Raw genomic sequence first — 20,863 nt, forward strand, 5'->3', positions numbered from 1 at the left:
TCAAAAATTACGGCGATAAGCGAGCAGGATGATGCCACTGCAGATGACATCATAGCGCTTGATTTATCTAAGTAATAATTGTATTGTAAAAATTATCACGCAGCTATCTCTGCTTTATTATTAATAAAATTTTTGCATTTTCGCATATATTTGCAAGTATTTTTATTTATATAGCGCTTTCATTAGTAATATTCGTAACACGGTCTTGTCCTTTGCAATTTCCAACTTTTATTATCGTGCACATAATAAGTATGTACTTTTGCGAAACAATATGTATGCTTGTATATTTGTACGTTACGAATCTTCTAAGTCCGCCAAAGCGATCCTTACGCAATCAATTAGCATCGCGAAGCATCTAAGTATGGCAAAATCAAACACTTAGGTTTTTAAGTTCCTTTCGCAATAATTATTTTCTGCGTAAGTGGGAAATTTCATCACTTCGCCACTTTATCTTCGCGAAACATATCAGCAATATGAAACAAAAAATTATAGAATATTTCATAAACGTTGAGTATTTCGCAAACAAACTTTTTGCATATTTTCACAAGTGTTTCTTTTTATACTCTTACAAGTGTGATCAAGACTTGCAAAAATTAAAAATGAAAACACATAGAAAAAATATCAAGTATATGCCTCGCATTTCACTTTTCTCGTTGAATACATATGCATATGGATCAACTCATTATTTCCGCAAAGCTATGCATAATATCGCTTTAATAAAGCAGCATGCCACGCATTAGGGAGAGTTCGCCCCTCTACATCTGCGAGCTTATATGACCCTGCTGCATTGATTGCCACAACTTGATAAGGACCCTCCCAATTAGGTCCTAGCTTACCAAGTTTTTTTTGCTCTACTTGCATCATTGTTCCGCAGTACCCATTCGCCTACATCAAAAGACAAAGCACGTACTCTTTTATTGTAATACTTGGCGATTTGTTGCTTATTATTTGCCTCTCTAATAGCAGCCATTAACCTTACCTCTTCTATGAAATTCAAATTTTCGCCCAATGCATCATCGTTTGATGCTTCATCAAAGTTAGCGACTCTATGCGTTGGCACAAGAATTTCAGCGGGTATTACTGCCTCAGAGCCATATACTAAACTAAAGGGTGTTTCCACGGTACTTTTCTTGGAAGTAGTGCAATGTGCCCACAACACATTGGGCAATTCATCCCCCCAACCAGTTCGCTTTTCGCATAACCTCTTTTTAATACCATTCACAATGTCGCTGTTGGTTACTTCACACAAGCCATTAGCCTGTAGATGTGACACTGATGTAAACTTTTGGACTATATTTAAATCAGTGCACCATGTTTTAAAAGGATCTTTAGTTATTTGGGCACCATTATCGCTAACCAATTCGTGTGGAATACCAAATCTGCAAATAATATACTCCCATACAAAATTACGCACTTGCACTCCAGTGATAGTGCAAACCGCCTTAGCTTCAACCCATTTTGTAAAATAGTCAATTGCCACAATTAAGAATTTGACATTGCCGGGACCTGCGGGAAATGGTCCTACAATGTCAATAGCCCACTTGTGAAATGGCCATGGCGAATTAACAGGGATCATATCGTGCCTTGGCATCCGATTCTGCGGAGCATGCCTTTGACAACTTTTGCAACGCTTAACAATATTTGCAACATCGCGGTATAAGGATGGCCAAAAATAACCCATCCGCATAATTTTCGCCGCAATAGTTTTATAGCCTGAATGCAATGCTCAAGAACCGTTATGCACTTCATCAATTATCATTTCTACTTCAATTGGGCCAACACACCACATCATTGGTCCGCAATAGGACTTGGGATACAAAATGTCATTTTGAATGATGTACATTGGTGCTCGCTCTCTGACTAAACGAGCTTCGCGCTTATCACTCGACAAAACATCATTGCGGATATATTGTAAAATTGGTTCCATCCAATTTGGCTGTTCTTCTACAACGGACGCCACCATTAAATCGTTATCTATTGATTTGCTTGGCAACTCCTTAACCCAAACTTGTTTTTAAAAAGTGCGAAAACGTTAAAGAGGCCAACTTACTCAAAGCATCCGCCTTCTTATTTTGACTCCTTGGAACTTGTGCAAGTTCAAAATGCTCAAACCGTGCAGCTAATTCTTTCAACAACTGCAAATATTTTTGCATTGAGGAATCATGTGCTTCAAAAGAGCCATTAAACTGATTTGCCACTAACTGCGAATCTGTAAATGCTCGAAACTTGGTGATATGCATTTTACGCGCAATATTTAAACCAGCAAGCAACGCTTCATATTCCGCTTCATTATTTGTTACATCAAAAATGAAACGTAATGCGTATGTATGCTCCTCACCACTTGGGCTTGCTAACACTAAACCCGCACCAGCGCCTTCTACACACGAGACTCCATCAGTAAATAAATCCCATATTTCGACAATCACCGGCTTTAATTCTGTTAGCTCATTAATCACCTCTAACTCCCCAGTCATTTCGGCGAGATAATCCGCCAAAACTTGGCCCTTTACAGCATTGCGCGGAAGGTAAGAAATTTTATAAGCTCCTAACTCTACTGCCCACAACGGGAGCCTACCAGATATCTCTGGTTTTGTTAAGACTTGCTTGACCGAAATATTAGTTAGCACATGAACTGGATGCCCCTGAAAATACCTTCTTAACCTTCGCGATGTTAATATGAACGCATACACAAATTTTTCAATGGGCGCATAGTTTATTTCGCTTCCAGTAAGAGCTTTACTGACAAAATACACAGGTTTTCGTATTTTATCCCTTTCTGCAACTAAAACTAAGCCAAAAGCTTCATTTGCTACCGATATATAAAGGTAAAGAGTTTCGCCATCAATTGGCGTTGTTAACGTAGGCAAAGTTTTCAACAACTTCTTCATTTACTGAAAAGCGGTCTCAGCCTCACTTGTCTAAAAAAAACTTTTTTGTTTTAAGCAACCCTTTAAAGTTTTGAAAAATGGTAATTGTCTTTCAGCGGCTTTTGACAAAAAAGCGTTAATGCGGCTAATTTTTCCGTCAAACTTTGCACTTCTTTGACTGTCTTAGGCGCAGTCATATTTTCAATAGCTGTAATTTTCTTTGGATTAGCTTGAATACCTTGCTTAGTGACAAGATATCCCAAAAACTTCCCTTCAGTTTCACCAAAACTACACTTTAGCGGATTAAGCTTCATGTTTATTTTGCGCAATGTATCAAACGTTTCCCGCATATCAGCAATAATACGCTCTTGCATTGTACTTTTAATTACCAAATCATCCATATAAGCCTCGAGATTACGCCCAATTTGGTTTTCAAACGCAGTGTCAATTAAGCACTGATATGTCGCACCCGCATTGATTAAACCAAAAGGCATCATTATGTAAGAAAATATGCCTTTGCCTTTATGGAAAGCGGTTTTATCTGCGTCTTCCCTAGCCATTAGGATTTGATGATATCCTCTCGCCGCATCCAAAAAATATTTATATGGAAAAGCATGCAATGATTCCACTTTTAAATCAATTTCTGAAAGTGGATAATTATCCTTAGGGCGCGCTTTATTTAAATCCTTGAAATCAACGCACATTCGCCACGAGCCATCGGACTTTTTCACCAAAACTGGATTTGCAATCCATGATTGGTACTGAACTTCGCGTAAAATTCCAGCTGCTACCAATTTCGTTACTTCTTTGCATAACCATTTAGCGCGATCTGTAGCCATGCCTCTACGCTTCTGTACTACAAGTTTTAAATCAGGGTTTATATTAAGCCCGTGCTCCGCAATATGACGTGGAACACCAGTCATATCGTTTTTGCACCAAGCAAAAACATCCATATATTGCACAAGTAACTGCTCAATCTGTTTCTTGGTATCCGCACTAACATTGCATCCCACTTTAATTTTTTGATCGGGATATGCAGGATTAACCACTACCATGTTGTCCGTGGCATCTGCGGTTTCTTGAACTGCACTTTTCACATTAACAGCCGCACAAATAGGCATGACGCTTGCTGAACTTATCGTCGCAACACCTTTATGCGTTGTGAATTTAATCATACCATGAATGATAGATGGAACAATTCCGAATTTACCCAGGGCAGTTCTACCTAACAACGTGTTATGGCGAGAAAAAGTCCGCATAACATAGAAATCTAGCCGTGCTTGCCGCACTAAACTATCATCATTTTCGTCAAAAAGCTCGACTTCCAACGGCAATATTCTCATAGGCAATGAAGATTCTCCCGCAAAACCAGTTATGGAGGCTGCGTTTGGCTGTAATTTGCTCTAATACCTTTTGGCAGTTGAACAAAACATTGCTCATAAATGAAACAACCCAACCCGTATTCCATACGATAAATTTTTTTTTTAAACATAATACACATTTATGCGCCAATTAAATATGTAAACCATTCCACACGTTTCGTTAAAACATACAAGAAGTTTAGTGTTTACAAAAGGCACGAAGGCCATTAATAAATGTGATACAAGTTTGACCTATCCAAATACGATAGTTTTAATCCAAACAACACTTCGAGCATGGTTTAGGGCTAAACTATCCAAAACGCTAGGCCAACTTCAAAACCTCCAACGAAACATCATCAAAGGACACCTAGTGCCCAACAACCCCTTTTTCCTTATCCGCACCTGCATCTAAAAAGATAAACAACGAGAGGGGTAAGCTAATGCTTAGTGAGTGCAACAATTATACGATTACATATACAACCTATTTACTTGCAATCACTTACGCATTTACCGCATACATGCTAGCAATATAAATAATCATACCATCACAAGTATAATACTAAACCTTCCACCATACGAGCTAGCATAACTATAGCATATAGTACAAACAATATAATATGCTACAATCCACACACAACCATGGTTAACCAATCGAACGAGGGAACGGTATTTAAAGGACCGTCGGAGTTCATAACAACCATTAGTACACTTAACACCTCATACACTAAACCCACGGGTGGCATCTTAACACATCGATACTTCACCCTGGGTGGTGCCTTAACACTTCGACACTTCACCCCGAGTGGTGTCTTAGCACATCGACACTTCACTCGTTACATCTCTCGAAGTGGCATCTTAACGCATCGATGCTTCACTCCCGAGTGGTATCTTAGCACATCGACACTTCATTCGCCACGTGAGAAGTGGTGTCTTAACACATCGACACTTCACAACTCATACTACACAAATAAATATATCATATATGCATGCATATAATTATTCCACTCACCTTAACACTTCGGTGATGATTAAATGCTTCCGTATGCTTCGAGCAAAGTACCTAATACATAAGTACACATTCAATACACAATAAGTGAAATTAACCACCTTACTCACTCTTGATTATTTAATGACCCAATTTGCATTAAATGGCTCAACTACACCAAAACCGCCCATAAATGGCCAAGACTCAACTTTAATCACTAAAGCTAGTGAATTAAAGTCTACTAACTTCAACTAACACAAACTTGGGGTATTTCATACCCATTTCACCCAATTAGGTCAACTAGTACTCATTTGACCCATTTTAAATACTTAGACTCATAATCGAGACAAACTTACCCATTAACACTTCTTTCATCAATTTAAAGGTGTATTAGTGACTAACAACACCATTTAACACTTACAACCTCAAATCATAAGACCAAACCCTAGGTTATGGCCATTAGGGTTTACTTTCATCAATCTAACCCCAAAACCCACCCATTTAACCCTCAAATGGGTCATACAAGTTCCAAATGAACAAAACCCTAGCATAAACCAATTAAAACTCAAACATAGAGTTAAAACTTACCAACACTATCCACTCGTAGCTAAGAACGAGGAGAACAACTTTAATTCTTGATCCAAAGATCAACTCTCAATTCTTCACTCACAAATCTCACTTGAATTCAAATGGGTTTTTATGTTAGAGAGTAAAATGGAGAAAGAAAATGGAAAAGAAATGAGGAAAGTGGATAAGTGGTGGAGATTAAATGCTCTCATCAGATCTATACGCCAAATTACCAATTTGCCCTTAAAATCACTTAAAATGAGCTAAATCCGGAATCAGTCCAGTAGAACTGCCGCGAAGCAGCTCCATTTGTCGCGGCGCGACACATAAAGGAAAAACTGACCCTCCTTAGCATGCCTCCTGACTTCGTTTTGCTTGAGATGCTACGGCGCGGCAGAGGCCATCGCGGCGCTACAATACAAAGATATTTCGACCTGTTTAACAGGCCTCCTGACCTTGATTTCAGTTGGATACCGCGGCGCGACCAGGACTTCCGCGGCGCGGCAAAGGCCTGTGCCTGATCGTTTTCTCGACAACAAATTTAACGATTAAATATTTGGCTTGTACTGTAACACCCCATTTTCCCCGTATATGATTTATAGGTGTATTGTGTATGTACGATAGGCGTATGAAGGGTTCGGGACAATGTTTGGGTGTTGAGGTCTTGTATGCAAGGAAAGGTGTCAGACCACGTTGAACGTCGCGGCGCGACGAAGGAGGCCGCGGCGCGGCAATTAACTGGAATCCAGATCAGAAGTCCGATTAAAAATGATCCCAGACCTAGGCAAATGTCGCGGCGTGACACTTAAGGCCACGGCGCGGCGATACGGGCAAACTGGTACCAGATTCTTGTAATTTTAAATAAGGTTCAAGGGCAATTTGGTCATTTCGCGTTTGAGCCAGATTTGAGGTTTTAACCTCATCCACTCATTTCATTTTCCTAATTTCCTTTTCCTTTTCTTTTCATTTTTCTCTCGAAACTCAAACACCCAATTGAATTCAAAGGGATTTTTGGAAAGGAAGAAGCGGGATTTGATCTTTGGCGTAGTTGACAAGTTTATTCTCCTCGTTCTTAGCTACACGGTGATACTAGTGGTAAGCTCTAACTATGAATTTCGTTTTTGTGTTCATCATTCAAATTTAGGGCTTTTGATTGTATGATTCATAGATGGAACCCATTTAGTTGTTAATTGAAGAGTAACACCAAGATTCGGGTTTATATGTGTTAAGGGCGGGTTTTGGGTTGGTTAATGATTTAACCATGTTTAAGACTTGAGAATGGTGTATAATCACTAGTATTAGTGATTATTGATGTTTTGGAGACTTCTAGGGTTCTTGTGGTTGACTAATTTTGACTAGAGTCAAAATTAGGTTTTGTTGATGGTTATGACCCGAATGTCGATTCGTTGAGGTTTATAAACTTAAGATGGATTAAGTTGAGGTATGAAACCGAGTTAAATATGTTTTGGTGTTAAAACTTGTAAATGGTGAGATTTTGACTTAGTGGGTCAAAATTAGGGTTATGGGCGATTTTGAGAACGATAAGTGTTTAACACTTGTGTTCGGGTTTCATTGGCATATTAGGACCATTGTCACTCGTGTTAGTGATTATTGGTTAGTTTGGGCGAGGTTTGTGCTTGGAAGTGCAGTTGGGTCGAAATTGCACTAGTTGTCAATTTGGGTTGATTTGTAAGTCCACCCTAATTGTGTTGCTTGTATTGTGATAATGGAATAGGTACTTTCCATTGACGAGTTGCGGATTACTTGGAAGCATTCTTCAAGGTGATAAGGTGAGTGTTAATATCCTATATGCATATGTATGTGTAGGATGGATGCGGGTCGGGTGAAGTGGTTCTCGATTATAGAGCTCACTTCACATATAGGTGGAATTGATGGACTTGTGTATATGTCCAATTGGCACGGATGTGCGTTTTGGTTGACCACCTTTGGCGAGGTGCACACTTCGTGTGTACATTATCACATGGGCTTGTGAGTGGAATAATTATATACGTATGTATATGAGTTATTTATTTGTGGGGTATGGGTTGAAGTTCGTTGTTGACGATACCATACCCTAGAGTATATTATGTTGTGGATGAGGGTTTAAAGTTCGTTGTTGACGATACCTCATACGTATGGACTTAAAGTTCGATGTTGACGATGCCATACGATTATTATAGTGACGTTGATGAGGGTTTAAAGTTCGTTGTTGACGATACCTCATATGTGGGTTTAAAGTTCGGTGTTGACGATACCACATTAATATAGGCGAATGGGATTTAAGTTCGATGTTGACGATACCATTCGTTGGGCTAGCCATGAGATCTTGAGTACTATGGATGTTGTGAACATCGATGTTTGCCGTATTGTTATATATATATATATATATATATATATATATATATATATATATATATATATATATATATATATATATATATATATGTGTAGCTAAACCTGCGGGTGTAGCTTATTGGCGTTGTTCATATCGTCGTTGGTGAACTTATATTTTGTTGATGTATCTTTAGCTCGTTGCTTAGTGATCGTACGGTATGCTTAGTATTAGCTTGCCTTTATGCTTGGATGCTCCGGTATGCGGTATTTGATATTTTGTGGCGTGTCCATTTTATGCATATATATGTATGTAGTATATTTTCACTCACTAAGCGTTAGCTTACCCTCTCGTTGTTGATATTTTTATAGGTTCGCATGCTTGGCGGCTCAGGTGAGCTTGGGGATTAGAGATCTTGGCTAGGTTGCATTAGAAGATCTTGCTTTTGTACTCGATTAGGATTTGGGTAGCGTAGTCCCAAATCACCATGCTCGGTTTTGGTTGGAAACTAAACTAGTCGGGTCATGTATGTCCGTTTGGACAATTAACTAAAGTATTATTTAAAGCGTATTAAAAGGAAAAATTTTATTGGGCCGGTTTTAATACGGGTTGGGATGTTTCATATACGTCCCGCTCTCGCTTCCTACATATGTCTAAACTTCACATTTAAGTCTCACATGATTTATCACCATTAAAACTTATGTACAAACTCATGCATGCACACATTCCCAAGTATTTATACATATACGTTTATACAACAACTAACACAACAATTTATTTAATCACATAAACGAACGAGTTACAAGCGTACTATGATTAAGTATGTACCTTTAGATATGTACGGGAAAAACGGGATGTTACAACTCTCCCCCACTTGAATCGGAGCGCGTCCTCGCGATCCAAGCCGCATGACAAGCCGGAAGATAAACTAAGACAAACTCTTCGGATTCTCACGTAAACTCGGAACCCTTTCGATGTCGCCATTGCACTTTGAAAGTTCTAACTTCCTTGCTCCGCAACATTTTAACCTTCTCATCAAGGATTGCAATCGGTTCTTCCGCATACTCTAGCTTGTTGTTCAAAGTAATCTCATCTAATGGCACCCAATTCGAGTCATCCGCAAGACACTTACGGAGATGGAAAACATGAAATGTGCTATGAATCCCCGCAAGCTCTTCGGGCAACTCTAGTCTATAGGAAAACTCACCAACACGTGCCAAAACCCTGAAAGGACCAATAAACCAAGGAGCTAACTTTCCTCGTTTTTGAAACCGGATAACTCCTTTCCATGGCGAAACTTTAAGCATCACCATGTCACCTTCTTGAAACTCAATCGTTCTCCTACCTTTATCGGCATAAGACTTTTGTCTATCTTGCGCCGCCTTAAGTCGAGTCCGAATCATCTCAATCTAACCATTCGACTCTAGGACCAAATCGGTACTCCCGATTTCTCTTTGACCCACTTCTCCCCAACAAATGAGAGTTCGACATCTACGCCCATAGAGCATCTCATAAGGTGGCATTCCAATACTAGTGTGGTAACTATTATTATACGAGAATTCCACCAATGGTAAGTGCTCATCCCAACTACCGCCGAAATCAATAACACACGCCCTTAACATATTCTCCAACGTTTGGTTCGTACGCTCGGTTTGACCGTCCGTTTAAGGATGATACGCCGTGCTCATTTTCAATTGAGTACCCATATCTTCATGAAATTTATTCCAAAACCGAGACGTGAAACGAGTATCTCGATCCGAAACAATAGATATAGGAACCCCATGTCTCGATATCACCTCCTTGATAAACAACTTCGACAAAGTCTCTGAAGAATATCATTTCCCGAATGGAAAGAAACAAAGCACTCTTCGTCAATCGATCAACGATCACCCAAATCGTATCATATTGGGTTCTCGCCGTCTTTGGTAACTTGGTAATGAAGTCCATGGTAATGTGCTCCCATTTTCATTTCGGGACTTCCAATGGTTGTAACTTATCGTACGGCTTTTGGTGTTTAGCTTTAACTTGCAAACATGTGACGCATTGTTCAACATACTTAACAACATCACGTTTCATGCCCGGCCACCAATACTCCTTCTTTAAATCAAGGTACATTTTCATCGCGCCCGGATGAATGGAATACTTTGACTTATGTGCTTCATCAAGTAGCACCCGTCGGTAATCACCCATCTTAGGCACCCACACTCTTCCTTGAAAAGACAACAAACCATGCGGGCCTAAAGTAATGAACTCCGTTTGCCCCACGATTCGTTCCTCATGCTTGTTGTGAACGTAAGCCTCTATTTGAATCTCACCAAGCTTTTACAATAAAATCGTTAGTAATAATCATGCGCAACGATCCTACTCGTATTGCCGGATGTTGACTCTTTCGAATTAATGCATCCGCGACCACATTCGCCTTCCCCGGATGATAAAGTATTTCACAATCATAATCCTTTACCACATCCATCCACCTACGTTGACGATAATTCAAATCTCGTTGATCAAAGAGATGTTTCAAACTCTTATGATCCGAATAAATCGTACATTTGACACCGTACGAGTAGTGGCGCCAAATTTTCAATGCATGTACCACCGCCGCCAATTCAAGATCATGAGTCGGGTATCTCTTTTCGTGTTCCTTTAATTGTCAAGAGGCGTAAGCGATGACTTTACCCCTTTGCATTAGAACACACCCGAGCCCATTTAAAGAAGCATCACAATAAACCGTCATTTTTTCTACCCCTTCCGGCAACACTAACACCGGAGCTTGACACAACTTCTCTTTTAGCAATTGAAAAGCAATTTCTTGCTCATTTTCCCAATTGAACCTTACGTTCTTCCTTGTCAACATCGTCAAAGGAGAAGCAATCTTAGAAAAGTCTTGGATAAACCGACGATAATAACCGGCCAATCCGAGAAAAGTTCGGATTTCCGTAGGCGTAGTCGATCGTCTCCAACTCTTCACCGTTTCTATCTTCCCTGGATCTACTTGAATACCTTCTTTATTCACAATATGACCAAGGAATTGAACTTCCCTTAGCCAAAATTTACATTTGGAGAATTTAGCATACAACTTCTCCTTTCGCAATGTCTTCAACACTTAACGCAAATGGTGTTCATATTCCTTCATACTCTTAGAATAAACAAGTATGTCGTCAATGAACACAATTACCGACTTGTCCAACATAGGTTGGCACACTCGGTTCATAAGATCCATGAATGCCGCCAGTGGATTCGTAAGACCAAAAGGCATAACTACGAACTCAAAATGCCCATAACACGTTCGAAAAGCCGTTTTCTCTATGTCTTCCTCACAGACCCGTACTTGATGATAGCCGGACCGTAAGTCAATCTTAGAAAAATACGTTGAACCTTGGAGTTGGTCAAACAAATAGTCAATCCGAGGCAATGGATAATGATTCTTGATCGTCATTTTGTTCAACTCCCGATAATCGATGCACATTCGCATACTACCGTCTTTCTTCTTCACAAATAAAACCGGAGCTCCCCATGGCGAGGAACTCGGCCAAATGAAACCCTTTTCAAGCAACTCTTGGGTTTGATTTAACAACTCTTGCATTTCCTTCGGTGCTAAACGATAAGGAGTTTTAGCAATGGGGGTAGCCCCCGGAACCAACTCAATGCGAAATTCAACTTGTCTTTCCGCCGGGACACCCGGTAACTCATCCGGAAAAACGTCTTCAAATTCATTTACCACCAGAATTTTACAAATGGGTGGTTGCTCATCACGAGTATCAACAACATGGGCAAGGAAAGCCATGCCACCACTAACAAGGAAACGACGTGCCCGTGCATAAGTGCATATCGGCACAAGTCTTCTTCGCTTGTCACCATGAATAATTAAATCTTCCCCACTCGGGGTCTTCACCCGAATAGATTTTTCAGGGCATGCAATATCGGCTCTATTATGATCGAGCCAATCTATACCAACAACAAAAATCACCCAAAGTCATCGGAATGAGATCGATCTTAAATGTTTCGTTACCAAACACAACATTACAATCATTACAAACATCAACCCCTAGCACCGTCTTACCATCTGCTATTTCGACTTCTACCGGATGACTTAACTTAGCTAGCGGTTTATTTAACTTAGGCACAAATCTCGGAGACACAAACGACAAATTAGCACCACTATCAAAAAGTATCCGTGCCGGATTAGAGTTAACCATAAAAGTACCTGAGACAACTTCATTGGAATGCTTGGCCTCATCATTGGTCATCAAATAATTTCGTCCCCTTGCCGTGCCCGCCGCCTTCTCTAACCTCTTAACATGATCACCCCGTAAATCGGGACACTCCGGCTTCTTATGCCCTTCTTTACCGCAATTAAAACAAATGAGCTTGGTTGTGGATGATGGTTTCGGGCACTCACGAGCCATGTGCTCCCTTTGTCTACAATTGTAGCAAGCATAAGTAAAATCACCGAAAGCACCCTTCCTCACACTACCAACACTCTCGGAGCCCTTCTTGTGCATCTTGTTAGAAAAGTTCGAATGACTAGTGGCTTCAAACTTCTTTTTGCCTAAGGTAAAGCCACTCTTTCTCAAGATGAGCGACTCGAAACCTTTGGCCATATCAAACAACTCATCAAAACTCTTCACCACGTTCACGCTAATCTTTTCTTGATAATTGTAATTCAAGATTCGGTAAAAGTCTTCCTTCAACATTTTATCATTCCCGACATACTCCGGGCAAAATTGGGTTTTTGACAAGTAAACGGATTTAAGAGTGTTCAAATCCATTGACCCTTGCCTCAAGGAACGCAACTCGTCCTTAAGTCTAGTAAGATCGGCCGAAGTTCGATACTCTTGGAAAAACTCTGCCTTAAACTCGTCCCAAGTAAAATCCATGCATTGCTCTTCACCATAAACTTGGATTTTCGCATCCCACCACAACTTAGCATCACCTCTTAACATGATACTACCATACCTCTCATTTTTATCAAGAGGGAATTCACAAGTTCGAAAAGCCCCCTCCATATTGGAGATCCACCGGGCACTCTTTAACGGGTCTCTTTCGCCCTCAAAAGTAGGAGGTTGAGCATCTTTAAAATTCTTATAGAAAAAGTCTCGTCTCCCGACATTGTCCCCTTGGAGGACAACTTTAATTTGCTCCTTTACTACGTTGACTAATTGCTCGTCAATCGTATCTAGAAACATTTTCTTAACATCTTCAAGGAAAGACGCATGATGACTTTTCAAAATGGCCTCAACTTTGGCCTTGAATTCGGGGTCCTAGCTCGTGCCCCCATTGTCGGTGTCGTGTCCGTTTCTCATTTTCATTCTATAAAATGGAAGAGATTAAACAACGTATAAAAGACATGACACAACATATACACATATACATCATACCGCTCCACCTTGCTCCACAATCGTCGTACATCGCTCGTTTGACACGATTTGCACCCGTAACAATGGTAGCTAGTCATTGCTATGCGAGCACGTCGCATTAACTCGTTAGTACAACGTCTATCTCACTTGATGATTACAACTACAACACAAAACAATTAGCGCAAGGTTAGATCACATGAACCTAAGCACTAACAATTCCCGATCCGACTCGAAGTCCTACAAGTCCCGCATAAAATCGTATACACAATAAAGTCTAAGTCTAGGCACCTATCTCAAGTCACCTAAATCCCTTAGACTATGCTCTGATACCACTTGAAACAACCCAACCCGTATTCCATACGATAATTTTTTTTTTTTTTAACATAATACACATTTACGCGCCAATTAAATATGTAAACCATTCCACACGTTTCGTTAAAACATACAACATGTTTAGTGTTTACAAAAGGCACGAAGGCCATTAATAAATGTGATACAAGTTTGACCTATCCAAATACGATAGTTTTAATCCAAACAACACTTCGAGCATGGTTTGGGGCTAAACTATCCAAAACGCTAGGCCAACTTCAAAACCTCCAACGAAACATCATCTAAGGACACCTAGTGCCTAACAACCCCTTTTCCCTTATCCGCACCTGCATCTAAAAAGATAAACAACGAGAGGGGTAAGCTAATGCTTAGTGAGTGCAACAATTATACGATTACATATACAACCTACTTACTTGCAATCACTTACGCATTTACCGCATACATGCTAGCAATATAAATAATCATACCATCACAAGTATAATACTAAACCTTCCACCATACGAGCTAGCATAACAATAGCATATAGTACAAACAATATAATATGCTACAATCCACACACAACCATGGTTAACCAATCGAACGAGGGAACGGTATTTAAAGGACCGTCGGAGTTCATAACAACCATTAGTACACTTAACACCTCGTACACTAACCCCACGGGTGGCATCTTAACACGTCGATACTTCACCCCGGGTGGTGCCTTAACACTTTGACACTTCACCCCGAGTGGTGTCTTAGCACATCGACACTTCACTCGTTACATCTCTCGAAGTGGCATCTTAACACATCAATGCTTCACTCCCGAGTGGTATCTTAGCACATCGACACTTCACTCGCCACGTGAGAAGTGGTGTCTTAACACATCGACACTTCACAACTCATACTACATAAATAAATACATCATATATGCACGCATATAATTATTCCACTCACCTTAACACTTCGGTGATGATTAAATGCTTCCGTATGCTTCGAGCAAAGTACCTAATACATAAGTACACATTCAATACACAACAAGTGAAATTAACCACCTTACTCACTCTTGAGCATTTAATGCCCCAATTTGTATTAAATGGCTCAACTACACCAAAACCGCCCATAAATGGCCAAGACTCAACTTTAATCACTAAAGCTAGTGAATTAAAGTCTACTAACTTCAACTAACACAAACTTGGGGTATTTCATACCCATTTCACCCAATTAGGTCAACTAGTACTCATTTGACCCATTTTAAATACTTAGACTCACAATCGAGTCAAACTTACCCATTAACACTTCTTTCATCAATTTAAAGGTGTATTAGTGACTAACAACACCATTTAACACGTACAACCTCAAATCATAAGACCAAACCCTAGGTTATGGCCATTAGGGTTTACTTTCATCAATCTAACCCCAAAACCCACCCATTTAACCCTCAAATGGGTCATACAAGTTCCAAATGAACAAAACCCTAGCATAAACTAATTAAAACTCAAACATAGAGTTAAAACTTACCAACACTATCCACTTGTAGCTAAGAACGAGGAGAACAACTTTAATTCTTGCTCCAAAGATCAACTCTCAATTCTTTACTCACAAATCTCACTTGAATTCAAATGGGTTTTTATGTATGAGAGTAAAATGGAGAAAGAAAATGGAAAAGAAATGAGGAAAGTGGATAAGTGGTGGAGATTAAATGCTCCCATCAGATCTATACGCCAAATTACCAATTTGCCCCTTAAAATCACTTAAAATGAGCTAAATCCGGAATCAGTCCAGCAGAACTGCCGCGGCGCAGCTCCATTTGTCGCGGCGCAACACATAAAGGAAAAACTGACCCTCCTTAGCATGCCTCCTGACTTCGTTTTGCTTGAGATGCCGCGGCGCGGCAGAGGCCATCGCGGCGTGACAATACAAAGATATTTTGACCTGTTTAACAGGCCTCCTGACCTTGATTTCAGTTGGATACCGCGGCACGACCAGGACTTCCTCGGCACGGTAAAGGCCTGTGCCTGATCGTTTTCTCGACAACAAATTTAACAATTAAATATTTGGCTTGTACGCCCCGCTTTCGCTTCCTACATATGTCTAAACTTCACATTTAAGTCTCACATGACTTATCACCATTAAAGCTTATGTACAAACTCATGCATGCACACATTCCCAAGTATTTATACATATACGTTTATACAACAACTAACACAACAATTTATTTAATCACATAAACGAATGAGTTACAAGCGTACTACGATTAAGTATGTACCTTTAGATATGTACGGGAAAAATGAGATGTTACAATAAATAATGTCAACGCTGATGCCGTTATCAACGTGAACTTTCATAATTGTGATTCCAGTTTGCGCGATGTTGCACGATACTACTATCGACATTTCAGAGAAATCTTCGCTTTTCATTTTTGGAAAACTTATCGGCGCAGATTGCCAGTTTTGATACATTTTTGCTGACTTGCGTTTTCTTCCTCTTTTCTGAGCATTCGCTTGCATAGCGACAGGAATACCGCAATCAATTCCCTTATTGGTCATTATTTTAATTAAACAAGCAAATTGCCGTCAATTATGAATGTATGCACCTATGAATCATCAAATTAACACACGATCAGAATTAAACAAGCCAATTAATTGTTTAATAGCAAGAAACAAAAAATTCCGAGTTTAATTTTAAAACGTGTCCCACGGATGGCGCCAATTGATCAATCCATAATTAATGAGTTACTTAATTAAGGATTGAGTGCAATGAGATTAAGATGAAGGATGGGATGTTTGATGATTATTTTGGGCCCTGATGATCGTCTTTCACTTTAACAATCAAGTGATCAACTACCCCGACCCGGCCTTGATTGTTAATTAGCATGATTCACCTTGACACGATGTAAAAGTTCCTTGGGCAAGATCACAAGAGAAAATTACAAAGGTCCGGGCAAATATCAGAGAATCAACAACCTATAAATGAGAGGCCAAGCTCCCTATTTATAGTATTCAAAATATTCACGGTCTGCGAATTGCTTAACTATCCGCGAAAATTTAGCGAAATGACCCGCAGTCTTTTATTAACGCGGAAACTTATCCGCTATCATTATTTTCAGTGAATATTCCAAACCTTTCGAATATACTTCGCGTAACTTCTACTTTTAGCCTTTAGTAAATAAAATATACATATACAATGCTATGTATATGATCACGCAACTCATGCCATTTTCCTTTAAAAGGCCGATCAAAGAATAACAGATACCATCCAAATGTTTATGGATGAAATCTTCAATATATATTTAAGAAATATTTAAGCCATACTTAATCATATTAGGGATGAGCTCGTCTACCGAACAGAAATCACCAGCTAAACGTAACGCGTACAACATCATCGTATAAAGCTGATGATCAGGAAAAACGCCATTAACAAACATCAAATTGAAAAAAATCTTAGCTTCATTCGTTAATCGTCTTTTGCACAATCGATTATTAATCGAACTATAATCTCTAATCGTTACATTAAATCCCATCTTCATCATTTCAAAAAACACAACCAATGCTCTATTCACATACCCCTTTACACAATGTGCTTTAATAAGTGTAGTATACGCCGCTTTTTTTTAACCGAAAATTACTCTTTCGTAAATTCATAAACAACTTATCAGCATCATGTAAATTACCATACACACACAAACCATTAATAAGAATATTATACGTAACCGCATCCTGCTTCAAATCCCGTGTTATCATTTTGTTATGTAACTCAAACGCATTTCCTATTTTATGCGCTTTACAAAAACGTTGAATTAAAACATTGTACAAAACTTCATCGGGATACAAACCTCGTGAGAACATTTCATTAAAAACAATTAAAGATTCTTTAAGCTTACATTGTATACAAAGACCCTTTATAATAACCGTATACGTAACGCAAGTCCGTTCTACACCATTTGCTACCATTTCCACCTCTAAATCACGCATCGCTGGTAAATTTCGCGCTTCGCAAAAAAAGTTCATAAGCGTCGTATACGTTATAACATTAGGTACTAATCCATAATCCCTAAAGTTATCGAAGGTCCTTAACGCCTCGTTTAATTGTCTACTTATGCAAAATCCATAGATTAAAGAATTAAATGTGACGATAGTAGGATTAATCCCTTTCTTCATTATCTTATCAAACAAATGTAGAGTTTCACAAGTCATACTGAGTTTCGCGTATTTATTGATCATGATAATGTAAAGAACAATATCCCGATTATCGCAATTACTAGATAAGGTATCGAAATACATCCTTGCCTCCGATAACGATCGGGTCCCACAGAGGCCGATCAAAATCGCCCGTTGAGAAAACGTAGCAGGGAATATCTTCTTACTAAACATTTCGACGTAAAGTTTACGCCCCGTTTGAATGTCAACTTGTTTGCATAGATGATATATGACGATCGAATACATGACATCATCAGGTTTCAAACCGACCATTTCCATCTCATACAACAAAAACAAAGCTTTCTCAAGACAACCAATCTTACATAAACTGCTCACCAAAACGCTATACGATATATAATTTAGGTTATATCCATTTGAAATCATCTCGTCTCGTAGTTTAAGGCTTTCCTCAATGTTGCCAGTCCCGCATATAAGTAATGTATATGTGATACTATCTGGCTTCAACCCGTTTGTTACCATCTGTTGAATCAAATTAACTGCCCCATCTATTATACCGAGTACACGAAAACCTTTAGAAATCCTGTTGTATGTTACTGTATCGGGCCCCACACCATGTTTATCCATGTGATACGTCAATTTCAACGCGTCTTCAATTGACCCGCTAAACATAACCCATTAATAAGAATATTATAACTGTATATATCAGGATGTACTCCAAACTTCAACATTAAACACAAAATCGATTGCGCGATATCAATGAACCCAATTTAGAGAAACTTGACATAATAGTATTGAACGAAACAACATCGCTTGTTTCGTGAAGATGGGTCACCGCTTCTTGCATCATAGATTGCTTACATAAGGCGTCTATAAGTATGGAGTTCGTCTGTTTGCTAGTGTGGACCCCACTTTCTTTGATGTCGTTGTACACATCCAAGATGATATTAGTGTGTCTTAGGTTATATAATAAACTGTTGTAAGTCAATATTGATGGCTGAATAGTCAAATCTTTCATCTTAGCTATAACGTAAAGAGCATCATACACCATCTCTAATTTAGCGTACGCAAACGCCAACATGTCCCAAATGATTTCATTAGCATCCTAACCCTTAAAATGCAACGAAAGCAGCTCATAATGTGAAGGCCCGAGCCAGCACCTATTATAAGATACAACAAACAAAAATTTTGGTAGCAATTCAATCATTGAACCTCGTGAATGTTGACTTTTTATTATTAACATTATACTAACACTAGATCAAACACTCTTGGTAAATTTAAAAATTAAATTGACTAATGTGTAGGTTAAGGCAATCCCTACATTTTACATATACATAAATATTAGATTAACATTGAAAAAAGGCTACCATCTTCTTGCAGCATTTGCATGAAACTCGAACGCAACGACTTAAGTCGACGTTGACTAGCCAAAGAATGAGCAATAATGAACTGAGAAACTTTCGAATGCTGAAATCCGTTTTCATTCTTCAACGATTTGGGCATTATCGCCATCATGTCATTATAATCTATCCCTTCTTTCACCAATTCCGGCTGTTTCAGGTTATCTAAATCGTTACTCTTAGATTCAACCACATTGATCTCCTTATTCAAATTTTGTACCAACTCTAGAATTTCATCAGTATCTTCTTCTGTAGATACAATCTCTTCAGTTGCAGCTGAACTATTAGCAGAACCCTCATAATATCCATGTAACAAACCTAAAGAAACCCTACAACTCCCAAAATTAGAATCACCCAAGATACAATTTTGTTGAATACCCTCGACTCCAAATGATGAATTATGATATGGGTGTAGCTCAAAATATCTAATTTGTGAAAGAAATTTAGTTTCTTTATATATTATTCTGTCAGCAAGGAGGGGTTTTAGCTTATTAATTGAAGGTCGGTTACATATGTTTCTCCACATGCGAATTTGGGGCTATTTATTACATTATTGAAGAAATATAAATGGATTTGTAAGCATGTATGCATAGATAATAAGTATAGGTCGATATATTACCAGGATCTGATAATTAGAGTCTTTGAATTTAAGGGGTTTGTGTTTGTGAGGGAGGTAAAGTGATAGAAGCGTGGCGTTAAACCCTGCTAAACCTAATCTTGTTTTCGCCTATTGTTGCAGCCAAATATATTCAACTGGAAATAAATACTCGTATTCTTTATTCACAAATTGATATAAAATTGGATATTGCTAGTTTGCTTTTGGATGGATTTGCATCGGAGGTGATATCGTCTTCAAATCGAGACGTGTTGATTGGCATTTTTTTAGAGTTCTAGCGAAGTTAGAATTCGTATGTTTGTAAATTGTAATCAAGAGGGGTGGTTCGGTTGGGGTGTCTCTTAGGTTTACTCAAACCCTAAAAGTTGGGAAGAGCTTTGTGTTAATGGTGGTGTCGAAGTTGCTGAAGATGCTGACCGTACGCATGTGAATGTGCCAGTTGAAGTCAGCCTTGAATCTTCATGGATGGATTTGTGGATAGATCGAATGTTGTAAGTTGTTGTAACAGAGGTCAGGTCAGAGAGGTTGGATACAGGTTCATTGGATGGGGCTGAGCCCACTGTTTCTGCTGGGCCGATTATGGGCCGAATGAATACTAAATAAATTTGGCATTTTCGAGAAATATCTTGGTAAGTTATCAATTTTTGCATCTTGTGATATCTAATTTTATAAATACTAGTGAAATGGCTCGTGAAATCACGTATTTATTTAAACAAAACAGTTTAACGATATGTTTTAGTGTTTTAGGTATTAAGTGAACGTAAATGCTAAAGTCATTTAGTTTAATGACCCGTGGAACCACATATTCCGACTAAGAAACTTGTCGTCATTATTACAAACATATTGATATACTTAAGTTAGAATAAATGAACTACATTTATTCTCCCACCACTTTCTTCCAATTTTGATCACAAT

At 38.9% G+C, this 20,863-nt stretch overlaps 1 protein-coding gene and 1 pseudogene across 1 annotated transcript; both read right to left on the reverse strand.

Moving 5' to 3' along the window:
- Positions 1 to 2,888: 2,888 nt before the first annotated feature.
- Positions 2,889 to 16,324, reverse strand: LOC139855350 (uncharacterized). The gene is made up of 4 exons (XM_071844575.1): positions 16,045 to 16,324; positions 15,711 to 15,793; positions 3,119 to 4,270; positions 2,889 to 2,918 (listed from the first exon to the last, which is right to left on the reverse strand). Exons 1-4 carry the CDS (start codon positions 16,322 to 16,324, stop codon positions 2,889 to 2,891), a joined length of 1,545 nt encoding a protein of 514 aa, XP_071700676.1.
- Positions 16,325 to 17,067: 743 nt separating this feature from the next.
- LOC139855351 (uncharacterized) lies at positions 17,068 to 19,858 on the reverse strand (annotated as a pseudogene).
- Between the last annotated feature and the right edge of the window lie 1,005 nt (positions 19,859 to 20,863).

This window comes from Rutidosis leptorrhynchoides, chromosome 6, assembly GCF_046630445.1.
Source record: "Rutidosis leptorrhynchoides isolate AG116_Rl617_1_P2 chromosome 6, CSIRO_AGI_Rlap_v1, whole genome shotgun sequence".
NCBI lineage: Eukaryota > Viridiplantae > Streptophyta > Magnoliopsida > Asterales > Asteraceae > Rutidosis > Rutidosis leptorrhynchoides.